Raw genomic sequence first — 15277 nt, forward strand, 5'->3', positions numbered from 1 at the left:
CTGCAGGCTGGAGCCAAACAGTGAGCATCACAGGAAGTCCCCTTCACAGCTAAAGTCACTATTTACTGTTATTAATAATTAATGATATTAATAATTAATTAATTTATATTATTAATCATGCTTTCTGGAGAAGAGTGAGATTTGTTAAAGTCCAGATAATTTAATTTATAAGCACCACATGAAGACTTTTATAATATGAGTTGAAATATTTCTTTTTTCAAAATAAAAGTCAAGGGTACAGAAATAACAAAAAAAAGCTTTATTAAAGGTGCAATATTTAGGAAATGGCCACCTGTCAAATTCATACTCATACATGAGAAAAAGGGCAACATTAGATTAACCGCTAACTGTAGCTGCCATTAGCCAGTTAGCTCGGTTAGCCGTGCAGCTAGTGGTCCGGACTACGATGAAGTATACTATGCTATACTTTAAATGGTAGAAAATGTAAGAAAATAAATTAAAAATGTTTATCAGCAGTGTGAAGGAATAATAGTTACGATGTTATGACGTATATTTATTGTGTTGCAGAGATATCTACTGAAGTTAGCATGCTAACTAGCTAGCCCCAGTCCAAAGCTCTTGTGATGTAAAGCCAACAAGTCTGGACTGATAGCTTCATGGCTAACTGAGCTATCTAGCTAACAGCAGTTAACAGTTACCGTAGTGATATGCTCCACGCTTAACATGTGGTACAAATATTGCACGTTTTAAGATAAAATAAATACATTTCCAAATAACACCCCGATACCCGTCATACATTTTCAAAATAAAACCCAAGTTTGATACTTGGATTTCTCTGCGGTTTGTTGAGGCTTCTGTAATGTTTTTAATGTTTTAAATTGAAAAAGAGATACAGAAATAAATCATGCTTTCTGTAGAAAAATAGGTTTTATTAAAGTTCAAATAAATTCAAATACAAGCACTTAAAAAATGCAAAACAGCCCCCCGTCCCCTCTCTGTAGCAGACATTTATTTTATGGGATTCAATCTAAATTTTCCAAGATAAAAGCAAGGTTATACGTATGCACAACTTCTTCTAAAAATCACTTCAAACAAACCGACTCTTGAGTATATATATTTACAAAATACATTTTATTGAGTGTACTGTGTTTGTGTGGAAGGAGGAGGAGGAGGAGGAGGGAGGCGTCGAAGCGAAACCAACAGGCCGTTAAAAAAAGAAGCGTAGGAATGTAGCAAAATGAATAAAAAACAGACAAAAATCGTATTTTTTTTTTTGAGTGTGACCAAATGAATATAAAACATGGAACACTGCAAGAAAAGTCCAACGTAAGTCATTTTCATCCTTTATATCTTAAAAGGTTTCTTTTTGGGAAAAACAAGCGACAAAACTCTGCCGACAGACGATTCATCTGGTCGAGAATTAGCAGAAAAACGTCCCTGATTGCAGATAATAGGAGTGATTGATCTAATAACCTCTGATGAGTCTGCATAGAAGCTAGAAGGCACTTAACCTCCGCCATCTCCAACAAGCTGTTATTTAATTTAAAACATGAACTCAGTTAATTTGGAACGAAGAATGAAAGACGTTAATCTAATAAAAATAACACTAAAAAGATCCCCGCTCGTGTTTTCTTCACAAATCCTGCCGGCAGACAAACAGGAAATGAAAACAACCTCCTTTGCCTGAGCGACACAAGGAATCATCTCAACAGACTAAAATGTTCAAACGGACATTTCTTGCAGTGTGGATCTGTACAACGGGGCCGCAGGTTTGGGAAGAGGAAGCAACAGGAAACCAAACAAAAACAAAAAAACTCTTCAGTCTGAAACGGTTCAGCGCTGTCGATCCCAGCGCCAGATCGACGCGTCGTCGCACACGGCGATCAGGATGCTGCTGTCGCGGCTGAAGCTCGTTTGCCGGATGGCCGACGTGCATTTGGGGAGGGTCAGCGTGGTGCACCTGGAGAGCAGAGAGGAGAAACGGTCATCTATCAGATACAGCAGGAACCTCATAAGGTTTTCGCTTGTCTTAACTTTCAGGCTTTCATTCACAGTAAAGTTTATTCTTTTGACTTCTGACTACAACTACTTTGAAAACAGATCAATCTGATGGGGAATTTTATGATTACCGATTATTTGTTTAGTTTATAAATCGTCAGACTAAATTAAAAACACCTCTCAAGGTCTGAGGTAACATCCTTAAATTGCTTGTTTTGTTAACCTAGTCTGGTTCCAGCTCTTCTATAGCTCGTAATCTGATTATATTTTGGTTTTTGACTGCTGATTGGTTGATTTGAAGATCTGACCCCAGTAAACTTTACGAGCTTCACCGTTTATTGTGTTAGTGTTTCTGTTATTTTGTCTACGCCCTGTGTGTCAACAAACTCAAACTGGGACGAGCTGTTTTACAGTTCATTTTGCCTGACGTTACACTCATATTTCCCGGGGTCACTGAAGTGTCATTTAATGTTTAAACCTGTTTTATAACACAACAGATATGATTCATGCACCAAACTACATTCATATTTTCAGCAATTTAACAGAAGGAGTTGTCCTGGCTGTCTTCAGGGATTAAAAGTGATTAATTCGTTATGATTTCAGGTTGTTCACTTACTTTGCTTTGTGAGGGTCTTCAACTTCAAGGTCCCACACGTAAAGCTTCCCCACCTGGTTACCCAGAGCCAGCATCTGTGAACCAGCAGCATAGAAGACAAAATGTCAGCAAGAGGATCAGATCTAAGCTGCACTTTTAGGACCGTGACTGCAGCTGAAAATACTCAAGAAATACAGCCAAAGTTTTATTTGTTTTAAAAAACTAAATGAGGTGTAAAATGATCATACGTGCAGATACAAAGAGAAAGTTAAATGACTTTACCTTCTGCCAGAAGTCCATGGAGAAGCGCATGTACCAGATGTCACACTGGCTGTAATCGAAGCGTCCCAGAATCGTCACATTTGATTCGTTGGGTTTAATGTGATCGATGTCGTCCTCCATCTTCCCTGGTTTCCAGCAGACGATGGCGTTTTCACAGGACTGCAGGGAAATGACAAATACAAAAAGGACAGCGTGTTAGACTTAAACTTATTCATTTCAAAAGCAGTTTTCTTACAAGTTTGATTTTGGTTTATATTTTCAAAGTATACTGGTCCCTTTTCCGCATTTTGCAACCCACAATGTCAAATCCAAAGTACAGAAACTTTAAAGAAAAGACAGTTTATGCTGAAGCCACTACACTCATTACCAACTTGCCTTAGAAAGAATAAGGTCTCCCAGCCACCGCACACAGTCCACATAGTTTCTGTGGATGTCTCGTGTTGAGAAGTCGGGGAAGTGAATTTTCTGTGAGACGAACGGCCTGAAGAAAAAACAAAGCGTTAAAAACTGAAGATCTGACAGCCTGAGAGTGTACACAGGTAAAAAAGTGTTTGTTTGTTCACCTGTTGGTCTTGGAGGGATTGTACTCATAAGAGCCACGAATGGCTTTCTGCATCCTCTCCGAGTTGATTCTCCAGAGTTTGAGGGAGTGGTCCATCCCACAGGACATTATCTTCTCACCCAGGAGATCAAAATCCTGCAGAGGGATTACAAAAAAGAAAAACATTCAGATCCAGGTATAGTTTAAGGTTTATTGTTTCTCTCGGAGGATCCGATTTAACGACACTCACAGCACTCAGGACTTCATCTCGATGACCTTCAACTCCACCAAATATGGCCACTAACGTGTCCGTCTGTATGTTCCATAGACGAAGGGCGTGATCTGAGGAAACAAGTAAATAACATCAAGTCATTGAAACAAGAAGAGGAAAAGAAAACACTTTGATTATAGCTTCTACAGACAAAGACTGAAGCTGCTATAATTCATATTTTGGCTCATTGTTTGGCTGTCTGGCCACAGCTTTACTGTTTTGGGTCAGTCTCACCACTCTTAAAGCCTCGTTTCCAGCCACAGGAGGCCTCAAAAAGCTTAAAAATCCCACCGCACACAGCCTACTGAGCATCAGACGGCAGATAGACACAGATGGCAACGCGAGTAAACCTGCTAAAAATAGGCAATTAACTCATTTCACATTGGACGAGTTTCCCTTTCTGGCTTTTCTCCTTTTGTTTCACGTCTGTCATCACGAACGCGGTGAAAAAACAGGAACAGTGGAAAGCAGCCGGTAATAAACCTCATCAGAAAACATCCAGAAGACGTTAAACGTGTTTTTAAGTCTCAAGAACATTCTGAGTTACTGATGCGCAGAACCCATCAGATGTGACCCGCACAAAATCAGAAATATCTGACGATGTCCAGCCAGTCAATTGGTGTTTCTACATTTTAGTGGCTATAACTTAGAGGAAAATGTGTGTTTTTAAAGACAGCTGTACGTGTGTAGACAAACAGACTCTACATCTGAGCTTTTCCTGCTGTTACACCGTTACGCGACGCTCTATTGCTTTCTTACTTCAGTCTGATTAATGCATCACTTGCAGCTGCTGGTGGTGACAGTGAGGCAGCAGCTCCTTCACACTGATCCAACACTGAACATCACGATGCCCTTTAACAAGACGAGGAGAGGCAGCTGTTCACCTTCATGGTGTCAACGTGTGAGTTTAACAAAACGTTCAACGTGCCGAGTCAACATTCACCTGGTTTAATAAAAAGATTAAACTCTGCTGCTGTTCACATGACTCTTGGCAAGCAGGCCAGGCTGTCTGCGGTTACCTGGGCAACCAGAGACTTGGATTTATGAAGCACCTGACGGTCACACCTGCTGCAGCCTACATGTTTTAAACTTTATAGACGAGCTTCAGCCACAAATCATGGATGAGGTTTATAAAGCCATAAAAGTCGATTTTATCACATCCAAAAGAGGAACTTTTCATGTGTCGCTGCTTTTGTATTTACCCTCCAAACAAACAAACATGGTGAACTGTCTTCTGACTGTCAGTTTCTGTCTCATTGTTAAATAATATTGTAGCATTTTGGAGGTTACTGTAGTTTTTTTTTTTACCTTTGCTGACAGACAGAAGCAGATTTGGATCCCGTGGATGAAACTTGAGCTCATTGATGGCGTTTCCATGACCGACATAATGCTGGAAATAAGAACAAACAGTTTGTAATTGTAGACATGATGTTGTTTTATTCATTCTCAGCGAAGAAAAGTAAATTCAACACACTGGAAAACTTAAGTCATGTTCAGGGAATCGTTCTTGGTGAACAGTTTGTGAATCAAACAACTAATGAAATGCATTTTTCTGACTAACATCTTCGGTCCTTATTCAGGAATGTAACCACAGAGTATCAACCTTACCTTGATACACTGCATCGTGATGTGGTTGATGACCCGGATGATGCCTCGGGACCCGGCTACAGCCAACAGTGGGTGGCTCGTGTTGGTGTCGTAGGTCCAAGCACACGTATAGAAGTTCTCGTCTGCCTTTATTCACGTTTAGTCAAGGAAATTAAAACAACAACTGCACCAGGGAACTTGAAAACACAATTCTGACTCCTAAAAGAAGGTTGAGTCATTATTTCTTTCCTTCAACATACTACATATACACAACAACTTTTGTCTATCATTGTGCAGCTCTACTTGAAAAATTAAGCATTTAGGGGCCTTAATCTAAGGTTGGTAGGTAGTCAGTGCGTATTAACCTGAACTTTGAATGTCTATGTTTGTTTTTCTGTCATCTGGGTGTGAGACAAAAGCAGCTGGACTTACTATGTGAACTTGACACCGTGCTTCAGTAACAAATGGACAATGAGGAAAGACAGTTTTAAAAGCTTTTCAGACAAGTGAAAGGATACGTCTGCATCGACATAAGACTGCAGGAGTCTTATTTCTCCCTGAGAGTGACATTCATACAGAGTTACCTGGTGAAGACAAGACAACACTCGTTAAGTATGCACAGAAAAAAACTCATTAAACACTCATTTTGGTGTATAGATAGAGACAGAGATACAATCCCCATCGTTTACGCAGCCATCATCATGACTTACCCTGTTGCTCCCGACTGTGGCGAACACCAGCGGGTCTCCCTCCTTACTGTGCCAGTTAAACTGAACTCCAAACAGCGGCTGACCGTGATCCTCCTGCAGAAAACATTACGACAAGTCATCTCACACACGCTGGGATATTCAGGCGTGAGATACGACTGTACTCGACAAGCGCTGGTGTCTGTACTCACCCTCAGACTGTTGACACATTTAAAAGAGTATCTGCACTTCTTGGACTTCCACTTGCCCTTTCCCCAGCTCTTTCTGCCCGGAGCGTTGGCGGTGTTGGTGGGTGTGTCTGGACGCTCTGCGTTGGTCCCACTCTCGACGCTGACAGCATCATCCTGCGAGGGAAAGTCGATACAGGTGATGTGTAAACATGTTCAGGATTTATCTTGCAGACATGTCAGTCTTTGCTGATTAACATCTGAGTGGGAGAAGCACAAATAATCAACCATCTGACTTGTATTTTACAGGCTAAACAATCATTTCCTCTCCAGTGTTGTCTTGTGTTCACCCTAACCTTACAGCACTGTGTCTACACAGCAGCTGTGGCATAGATCACAGCCAATAAAACACATTTTTGTGGCTTGTATGTGCCAACAGGAGGTAAATAATGTAAGCTACAGATACTAAAATGTCTCTGACACCATTTTCCTTCTATGGTAGCAATAACAAGACATCCATGATTTGTTTAACGCAATCTAATCATCTCTCAAGCTGACTCCTGCCCCTGTAATCATAAATTAATTAAGAATAAACGCACTTTCAATCTATTTGCTAGCTGCTAACGCTAACCCCAGGTTACACGTGAATGGTGGTCTGAGCGTGAAGAAAACACATTTTCTGAAAGAACACAATAAAGTCTGAGACTGTCTGCGTGTCGTGTATTTAGGACAGAATAAAGCGACGACCAGCTGATGTCATTACAGCTAAATCGGACCAGCTGTTTGAATTTAGCCGGTGCAGATGAACAAAGCTGCTAGCTAACCACTTTAGCCGGCCGGCTACTTTAGCACGATGCTAACTCGCTCGAAGCGCCTCATGTGTCGTTTTCACCGGAACAAACAAGATGTTTCAGCTTCTTACATTCTCGTCTCCTGATAAATCGGGGTTACTGTTCTCGTCACTGCTTAGTTTCTGTTTTTTCGCCGGTATTTCTTTTCCCGCTTGAGAGGGGGACTCGGACATGTTCTTATTTTCCCTCATTTTGGCTCAGACTCCGCCTCTTCCGGTCTGCCGCCGCGGGGACTGCCGGGTAACGTAGTTCGATTCAGGTTCTGCTTCATTTCAGTCAACTTTTAGGAGGAAAATTCAATTTATTTGCTCGTCACAGCTGCTTAGCTCTGTTATATTTTACTCTAATATTTATCTGAATAACTTTATGAGTATTTTACACTATTTTTTACATTTTATGCCAAAGATTATGAATGAAAAACTAAATAATGAACCACTTTTTAGGAGGTGCATCCCTGGAAATCACAGTTCAGATCCATCTAGGAGATGCACAGGTCAGAGACAGTTGACGCTGCAATAAATAGACTTTAGTGTCATTTTCAAAGGTGCATTAAATGCAGAAAATGTTAAGTAAATACTGTCTGTGAAGCAACCTTCTGGTAAATAACAATGACTACAACCTGCACAGTATCAAGCTACTTCTTCTTCTTCATGGGGGTATGAGGTGACATTTCAATGTAAAACAGCCATAAGAAAGAAAACAGAACAGTTGTGGAGTCAAAATGATTAAATGAAAGTTACAACTAAGCCTCAATAAACTCTTTTCAATCTACGTAAATCAATCTTACAAGAAGTTTACACCACATGGAGTCATGAAGTAGTGACTCTGGAAGTAGGATTTTTTTTTGGCAGCCCGGCTCAACCTCAAGTCCACTTGGAACGAACAACAACCTCTAGGTCCGTCAATTAATTAATTTTAAAGCTCTCCATATTGATTTTACATTAATTTGGCTTTGCTGGAGCCCAAGATGTCTTGTAATTCTCCTTATAATGGCAGATAAATCACTGACGAGCATTCAATGCAGGTGAAATAAAGATACAAACATGCACATTTACACAATTTAATTAAAAAACAGTTTTACAAATCAAAATGTTTTCTGAAGTACAAACATATATGCTTTAACAGTCCATTGTTCTTCTCTGAGGCTACAGAATCATGTCTGCTCCCTCAATGGACGCCTCGCTCATCCCCTCGGACAGCTCTTCATCATCATCATCGTCCTCCTCCACGCCCTCGTCCTCCTCAGCTGCTCTCTTGATGCCCCTCTGCTTCGACAGAGCCACGGCGTAACGGATGTTGTACTTGTTAAAGTCGCACCTGAGCAAAGAAAATATACATTTTATAATCAGAAGTTTGGTTTGAAGTTGGTTGTGAGGGATCATTGAGGTCAAACGTCGAGACGTACAGTTTGGAGAGGCTGTCAAAGTGTCTCTGGATGCTCTTCTGCAGCGCCTGCAGCGTCGGCAGTATGGCTCCCGACCTGCAGGACGCAAACATAATCAGGTCAGTCACGATTAAACTGAGACCGTGGTGAATAAACAGCCGTAAGGGAGCGGGAGCAAACCTGTTCTTGAGTTTCTGTCCGTGCAGCATGAGCAGGTTCTGAGCCCACGTCATGTAGAACTGCAGGTGACCCGACTTCTCCAAACACGCCGCCACGAAGCCCAGAAGCTTCTCCACGTAGATGTCGGGAAGAGAGGCGCAAACTACAGGAACTGGAACAACAAAATCCAGATCAGTCACGTATTTAAATCATAGCTGGTAGTTTTATATTGAGCGTGTTGTGAGATTCACTCACTCTCCTCGTGTGGCACCGTCTCCAGAACTTCCTGCTTGAGGGCTTTTTCGTTAAGTCTGAACGCCAAGACGATGGCCGACGCCCAGTCCTTTAGCCGCAGCTGCTTACGTATGCTGGCCGGCGTCACGTCCAGGTCAAGGTCGTAGGGGTCGAAGACCAGAGAGCCGTCGAGGGAGTAGACCAGCAGGCCCTCGGTGGTGGTGGCCGACCAGCTGCGACCTGAGAGGAGGTGGATCCACTTTAGACCATCGCAGACCTCCATTTAAACTATAACTGTTTATATTAAAGTATGATATGGGACTGTGGATCTGTATTAAAGTTGATGTGATGACGGACTATTGACTATTTCCACAACTGTAAGAAAAAGTTGTCCAATTTTAAAAGCAATGTTTCCAACTTGTGTGCAGGGACAAGAAGCCCAAATCCACTTGAAATTCTGTCACAGGGCTCAAGACTAATGGCACCCCGCCACCCTGGTGACAAGGAAAAATGTGTTTGGGACAGAGATCTTCCCCGGGACGCCTCCGGGTCAACTATCACTTAGTAAATGACAAACTTGAACAGAGCGTTGACGACAACGGAGTTCGTCTTCTCATGCCGGTACAGTCAAATATGTTAAAATCCAAAAAGATACAGTAAACTCAGCATTGACGGGAGGCGTACTCTGTTTTTTTACCTGATCATTCTACATTGTGAACAAATCCTTGTTGAAATCAGCAGGAGAAGAGCTAGTTAGCTGTTAGCAACCAATGGATCTAACCAGCTAACACCTAATAGGAGCTAACAAAGCTAACAGAGCTAACAGAGCTAAACAGATCGCAGGACTAACTGGCACTGAACAGCTAACAACAGTTTAATGTGACAACACCACAAGTTCACAATGAATAAATGTACTAAAGATACTTCAGGTGAACATTTTGATGTTGGGATGGCAGTGAAAAAGGGTCACCTACCAGTCGGAGAGAAGCGCAGAGACGTCACTCTGATCTCTGGCTTGAAGTGTCGAGAACTCATATCACCTGTGAACATACACAGAAAGAAAGGATGAAGAACTACAGAGAATAAAGTCAGAGAACAGAGGAACATGACAGGAAGTCATCAAGAAACAAGACCTTTTTGTCTCCTGAGTGACCAAATGTACTTCTAGCATGAAATTAAAAAATAAAAATCCAGCCCTGGTTCTCATCACGGCACGTTTCTTTAATGTCCACTTGGAGAAATAAAGTATTCTCAGACTTGATAACATCTGGTCTGAGTGTTGAAGTGAGCGTCGTACCTCTCCTGACTCCAGGGAGGCTGATGTTGACTCCGTCTCCGTCTCCAGCTCCTTCGTCCACCAGAGCCAGGCTGCCGAACTCTGTCATCTTCCGTCGGTCCAGGAACTCCTGCAGGACCACAACATGAATCAGACAGCTGACCCAGACTGACAGCAGTTACAGGTGGTGACCGAGCTGAAGACGAGAGCGTACCTCCATGGCATCAAAAGACAGGTTACAGGAGATCTCAAACTTCTTCATGAGCATCTGCTCCTTCACGTTGTAGATGCAGACGAACTTGGACTGTCCTCCCGCCAGGATCGACTCCCCGTCCGCAGAGTAGCACAGCGAAGTGAAGGACCTGGAGCGTGAAATACAGCCTGAATCGATGCCCACAGAGAGTCATCACATAAAACCCAAGGAAGTAACTGCAGTTCTCTCACTCACTTGCCCTTCGCCGACTGCTTGGCTGTGATTTTATCGGTCTCTTTGCGACCCGTCTCCAGGTCGTGGCGTCCGGCCACCGAGCCGGTCTGTGTGGCTGTTTGTGGGTTCCAGAAAGAGATCTCACCGTTCAGAGTGGCCACAGCCAACTCCTGACCGTCAGGGCGGTACGTCACCGACAAACCTGAGGGGAAAACACAAAAACACATTAAGTTTTGTTCCTTAACGCTCAATAATTCAATAACTTCAGGTCACATCAACAAATAGATCAGGTAAGGATGTGCGTTTACCATCAGAGGTGAGGGGAAGTGTTTCCTTGACCTGCCAGCTGTCCAACATGTCCCACAGTCGGACGGTGCGATCCCACGAGGCGCTGGCCAGAATGGACTGAACCGGACTGAAACACAGGCCGCTGACCGGACCCTCGTGACCCCCGAGGACCTGGTGGATCACAGGAAGAAGAACATTTTTATCATATTTCACCGGAGCTTTATATATTTTTGATGCTAATAAATGTAGTTCTGATCCTACCTCCAGCAGTCGGCCCGTCTGCATGGACCACAGGAAGATCTCAAAGGAGTCCTGAGCTCCTGCGCTCACCAGCTCTCCACTGACATCTACTGCCAGGCAGGAGAACTGCGCCGGCCGAGGCGAGGTGAACGTCCTGAAGTTTCTGTACCTGTAATACACACAAACACACACAAACGGTTCAACACTCACACACATTTATATTCTCCGGTGCTGCTCGGCCTTCGTCTCTTCTCTATAAGTCACCTGTGCAGGTCGAACGCTCTGACCGTGCCGTCCAGAGAAGCGCTGACGATGACGAAGCCGCTCGAGGTGAAGGTGACGCTGGTGACGCTGCTGGTGTGTTCGGTGAAGGTGACGAAGCAGAGGCCGCTGTTGGTGTTCCACACTTTGACCTGCGGAGGAAAAACACAGGATGATCTCTGACACGGACGCCTTCAGGTCACAGCAACAAATCTGATTTCCTTTTTCCTCCCATCAAGCCACTGAAATGATAATTCTTCCTCTCTCTACATATGAACGGTGAAACATGCAGCAGTGTGAAGTGCGTAACACCCACTTTTCCATCGTCGCCTCCTGTGGCGATGTACTGTCCGTCTGGCGAGTACGCCAGAGAGGCCATGTTGTTGAAGTGTCCCTGCTGCTTGAAGACGTACGACTCGCTCTGCCACTCCCACACCAGCAGCTGACCCATCCCTGAAACAACGCTCACATTAAAGAAAACAACAACAATAAACGAATAACCTACATAAATATACACAAATGAAATTCTTACCTGAGCACCCAAAGCCGATCCAGTCCCCAGAGCTGTTTATAGACGCTGAGGTGATCCTCTGGTCTGAAATACTGGAAGGAGAAACATTCAAATAGTTTTATTTAAATGGGAAAACAGTGATTTTTAAAAATATTTAACAGAAAGTTAACATTTCTCTCACCTGAGCGAGTGAATGAGGTTAAACTCTGGCAGCTCGTGGAGGTGGAAGATTCCTGAGGCGAAACATGTGACGAGGATGTGAGTCGGCTTGTGGTAGGAGGCCGCTGTCAGGTTGTTAAAGTCCCCCTCCTTGTTGAAGAAATGTCTACAAGAGCAGGAAAAATAATATATAAATAATAAATAACTGAAGTTTAGCTGCAGAAGTCAAAAGGCATTTTAAAATTAAAGCTCATGTCTTAATTATCGACTTAAAACTTGGCACTTGGGCGGCATTTTCAGTCATCATTTGGTCTTTATCTCCACGCTGCACCTTGTTGAGGACGACGTCTTTGACGGTGTAATTAAAAAGAAAAAAATTACTACAAGAACTTTGGCTCAGACCTTCAGTACCAGCTGATTCTCATTACAAATGCTGATGCCGCTATTACAATTTTATGGCAGCCAAGGGACGTTTAAACCTGCAGCTTTGGGAAGCCAAAAGCTTAATGGAGAGCGGGACGACTGCCACTCAGAGTGTCAGGAGTACGGTGGTTTTTGGAAGGACTTCTGACTGTAACGAACGACTCGGACTGAGAGGTCAGAATGAAAATCAAGACAGAACTTTCCTCCAACAAATCAGAACCAGAACTTATTATGATATGTAATGAAAGTACGTCATCTCTTACTTGCTCTTCTGTTTGTATCGAACGTTTTTGGTCATCTCCCCTTTGGGAGCTTCAGCTTTCCCTCTGATGACCTCCCCCTCCTCTCCCTCCATCCTTTCCTCCTCATCCTCCTCCTCTTCGTCTCCCTGCATCGGGGTCTTGGGTTTCTCCCGGGTCTTCGTCAGGACGAGGCCGTCCAGCTCGGTGTCGCTCTCCCAGATACACAACGTCGCGTCCTGGCTCACCGTGTACAACTGAAAACACAGGAAAAAACACTCTTTTTAATTTTTCTTGTGCAAAACCTGAATCACAGTAGTGGAAACCAAAATTAAACTCACATCCAGGCTGTCCTTCTCAAAGAAACAGCCCACGATGACGTCCTTGTGTCCACCCAGGGAGTAGTAGATGAGGTTAGCCCAGCGCTCTGCACCAAACACCCACGTTGACATGTCTTTGCTGCCCACAACGAAGCACCTGAAGGAAAATGTCACAACAATAATGCAACCGAAAGCTCTTCGATGCCAAACTCCATTCGAAAATATGAGAATTTAACAGTCTTGTGCAGAAAAACCCAGACACAAATGTCCAATCGCTGGTCCTTCATTAGTGTATTTTAGTTGACAACAGGTCACTTTTAAAAGGATAACAATGCATAATCAAATGTTGTTTGGTAAGCCGAACTTAAATGTGAATGCTAACACACCACAACAAAAAGTCTTTTACATGCTACATGATTTTTACCTTTACTGATACGTAATGACATATTAAATCCAGCAATTTTTGAATGAAGTTTGGTGCGACAGATCGATGTAAACAAATTGGGCGAATTGTACTCACTTGGAGTCGTCCGTCCAGTCGATGCAGGTGGTTTCATCGTAGGGACCGTAGTAGCTCTTGTCCAGCACGAAGGCGTTAAACTCGCGCTTCTTTCCAGGAGCGTGGTACATCAGAGCTACGTTCTCCTTCGTGACAACAAACTTCCTGAACGGGAAAAATACACCTGAGGTTATTTCAATTTAGTGACAATTTTCAGCTTTTCTTTGTCATAAATGACTGTAAATTAAACATCTTTGAGGTTTTGGACAAAACAAATTATTGGAAAATGTCATCCTGGACTGTTTTGAGAGGTTAGTGAGACTTTATTACCTGCCGTCAGGTGAGAAGCGGATGCTGTTGACGGGCTTGTGAAAGTGGAAATGATGAAGAACCGCTCGGGTGATGAGACTGACCAACAAAGCTGCACCATCTGTTCGACACAAACACAGAATTACATTAAGATTTTGGATGTTTTTTGGAAATCGGACACTTAAATCCTGCAGATTAGAGAAACTTCTCACCTTCATCTACCACGATTGCCAAGTTCCCATCAGGTGAGAGACCCACACATGTTATGTTTTTTGTGGTGGAGACAGGTAGAGTCTCAGATGTGTTGCTGGAGGACAGACGTAAAGAAATCAGTATGTTTTGGCTTTTTAATGACAGTAAACTTAGATTTAATCATGACTTACTTTTTCAGGTCGAAGATAGACACTCTGTTTCCAACCGGACTGATTACAGCGTTACCATCTTTGGAGAAACTCAGATTTCCCTGACGATAGACAGCTCCGAGCAGATTGGAAAACTACAATAAAGATAACACATTTTATAGCACTCATGAGCTCCTGTTCTCAACTGGGGAGGGAGCGTCACGCCGAACTCCATTCAAAAATGTGGGTATTTTGCAGCGGTTTGCTTACGAGTCGGTGTACATACAGTAAATACAATGATTCAACCACTTTACAACTGAACCGTGACATATTCTGTTAAACGTCCTTAAAATGTGAATGATTTTAATGAAAACAATTAGAGATTAGCCCATTTAAAAATGATAAAATGATGTAAAGAAATGCAGTTTGGTGCCATACATGTTAGCCGAACATGAGTGTGAATATAAACATGTTATAATAAATAGTCATAAATGTGCTCCGCGGCTTTTTGGCTTTAAACGACACGTGATGACATATTATATTCAACACTTTTTGAATGAAGTTTGGTGTGACGTTCTCTCTCATACGCTAGCCGCAGATCGATGTTGCTAAGCAGTGCTACAGTAGCAAGTAAGCTAGCAGTGACGTACTTACCCGATAAGCAAACTTCATTTCAGCGAGTAATCCTTAAAATTCACGCGTTTATCTTCTTTTTAATTCTTTATATATCTCCTTAAAGAGGTTATACGACACATGCTTCTTCCTGCACCGCTACACCACACGTGTTTGCATTTTGTTGACACTTGACACATCCGGTTTGAGGTGAGTTGAGCTCAAACCACTGCGCCCTCTGGCGGCAGGGAGGGTGACAGCACGGCACTACAGTCTTTACTGAAGACAAACTAAGGTACAGAAACCAAAGTTAATACATGTTTTTGTGTAAATTGTCATTTTGTAGGACTATTACTGTAATTTACACCAGCTAAATGTGTGTGTAGCTAGCATAAAAAGCTACATTTAGCATAGGATGTTCACACAAGAAGTGAAGTAGCTCAATTTTTGCTAAACCTGTCGTCGCAAAAGATGTTTTTCGGTAGTTTTAGTAAGTAATAACCTTAAATTAAAAGTTTTTAACAGCAATTACAGACTGTGCAACTTCTAAACTGCCTTTCTTGGTCCGGCATGACTGCTAGCTTGTGGTGGCTAAAGCTAGGTAATGTTAGTAAGCTAGATGCTATCCAAGTGAC

At 42.7% G+C, this 15277-nt stretch overlaps 2 protein-coding genes across 2 annotated transcripts; both read right to left on the reverse strand.

Moving 5' to 3' along the window:
* Nucleotides 1–1073: 1073 nt before the first annotated feature.
* Nucleotides 1074–7169, reverse strand: eed (embryonic ectoderm development). Its single transcript, XM_073462293.1, has 12 exons — nt 7032–7169; nt 6134–6286; nt 5946–6038; nt 5754–5819; nt 5257–5382; nt 4957–5038; nt 3628–3719; nt 3400–3533; nt 3212–3317; nt 2837–2995; nt 2576–2649; nt 1074–1921 (listed from the first exon to the last, which is right to left on the reverse strand). The coding sequence occupies exons 1-12, from the start codon at nt 7149–7151 to the stop codon at nt 1795–1797; spliced, it is 1332 nt and encodes a 443-aa protein (XP_073318394.1). The 5' UTR covers nt 7152–7169; the 3' UTR covers nt 1074–1794.
* Nucleotides 7170–8006: 837 nt separating this feature from the next.
* On the reverse strand, nt 8007–14820 carry pwp2h (PWP2 small subunit processome component). Its single transcript, XM_073462609.1, has 21 exons — nt 14685–14820; nt 14073–14185; nt 13902–13996; nt 13711–13810; nt 13402–13545; nt 12903–13038; nt 12586–12818; nt 11922–12065; nt 11762–11832; nt 11546–11682; nt 11233–11381; nt 10990–11137; nt 10749–10899; nt 10462–10642; nt 10228–10375; nt 10035–10143; nt 9712–9777; nt 8759–8977; nt 8525–8675; nt 8366–8440; nt 8007–8277 (listed from the first exon to the last, which is right to left on the reverse strand). The coding sequence occupies exons 1-21, from the start codon at nt 14700–14702 to the stop codon at nt 8106–8108; spliced, it is 2760 nt and encodes a 919-aa protein (XP_073318710.1). The 5' UTR covers nt 14703–14820; the 3' UTR covers nt 8007–8105.
* Between the last annotated feature and the right edge of the window lie 457 nt (nt 14821–15277).

The sequence above is a fragment of the Pagrus major genome, chromosome 24 (assembly GCF_040436345.1).
Source record: "Pagrus major chromosome 24, Pma_NU_1.0".
Classification (NCBI taxonomy): Eukaryota; Metazoa; Chordata; class Actinopteri; order Spariformes; family Sparidae; genus Pagrus; species Pagrus major.

Coding starts and splice junctions, on each gene's coding strand:
- pwp2h (XM_073462609.1), bottom strand. Junction 13,039..13,401: donor GACTGGACGGACGACTCCAA/GTGAGTACAATT, acceptor ATTTTCCTTCAG/GTGCTTCGTTGTGGGCAGCA. Junction 10,643..10,748: donor ACTTCCCCTCACCTCTGATG/GTAAACGCACAT, acceptor TTTTCCCCTCAG/GTTTGTCGGTGACGTACCGC.
- eed (XM_073462293.1), bottom strand. CDS start 7,151: ATGAGGGAAAATAAGAACATGTCCGAGTCCCCCTCTCAAGCGGGAAAA. Junction 5,039..5,256: donor TCACGATGCAGTGTATCAAG/GTAAGGTTGATA, acceptor TCTTATTTCCAG/CATTATGTCGGTCATGGAAA. Junction 2,650..2,836: donor CCATGGACTTCTGGCAGAAG/GTAAAGTCATTT, acceptor GCTGGTTCACAG/ATGCTGGCTCTGGGTAACCA.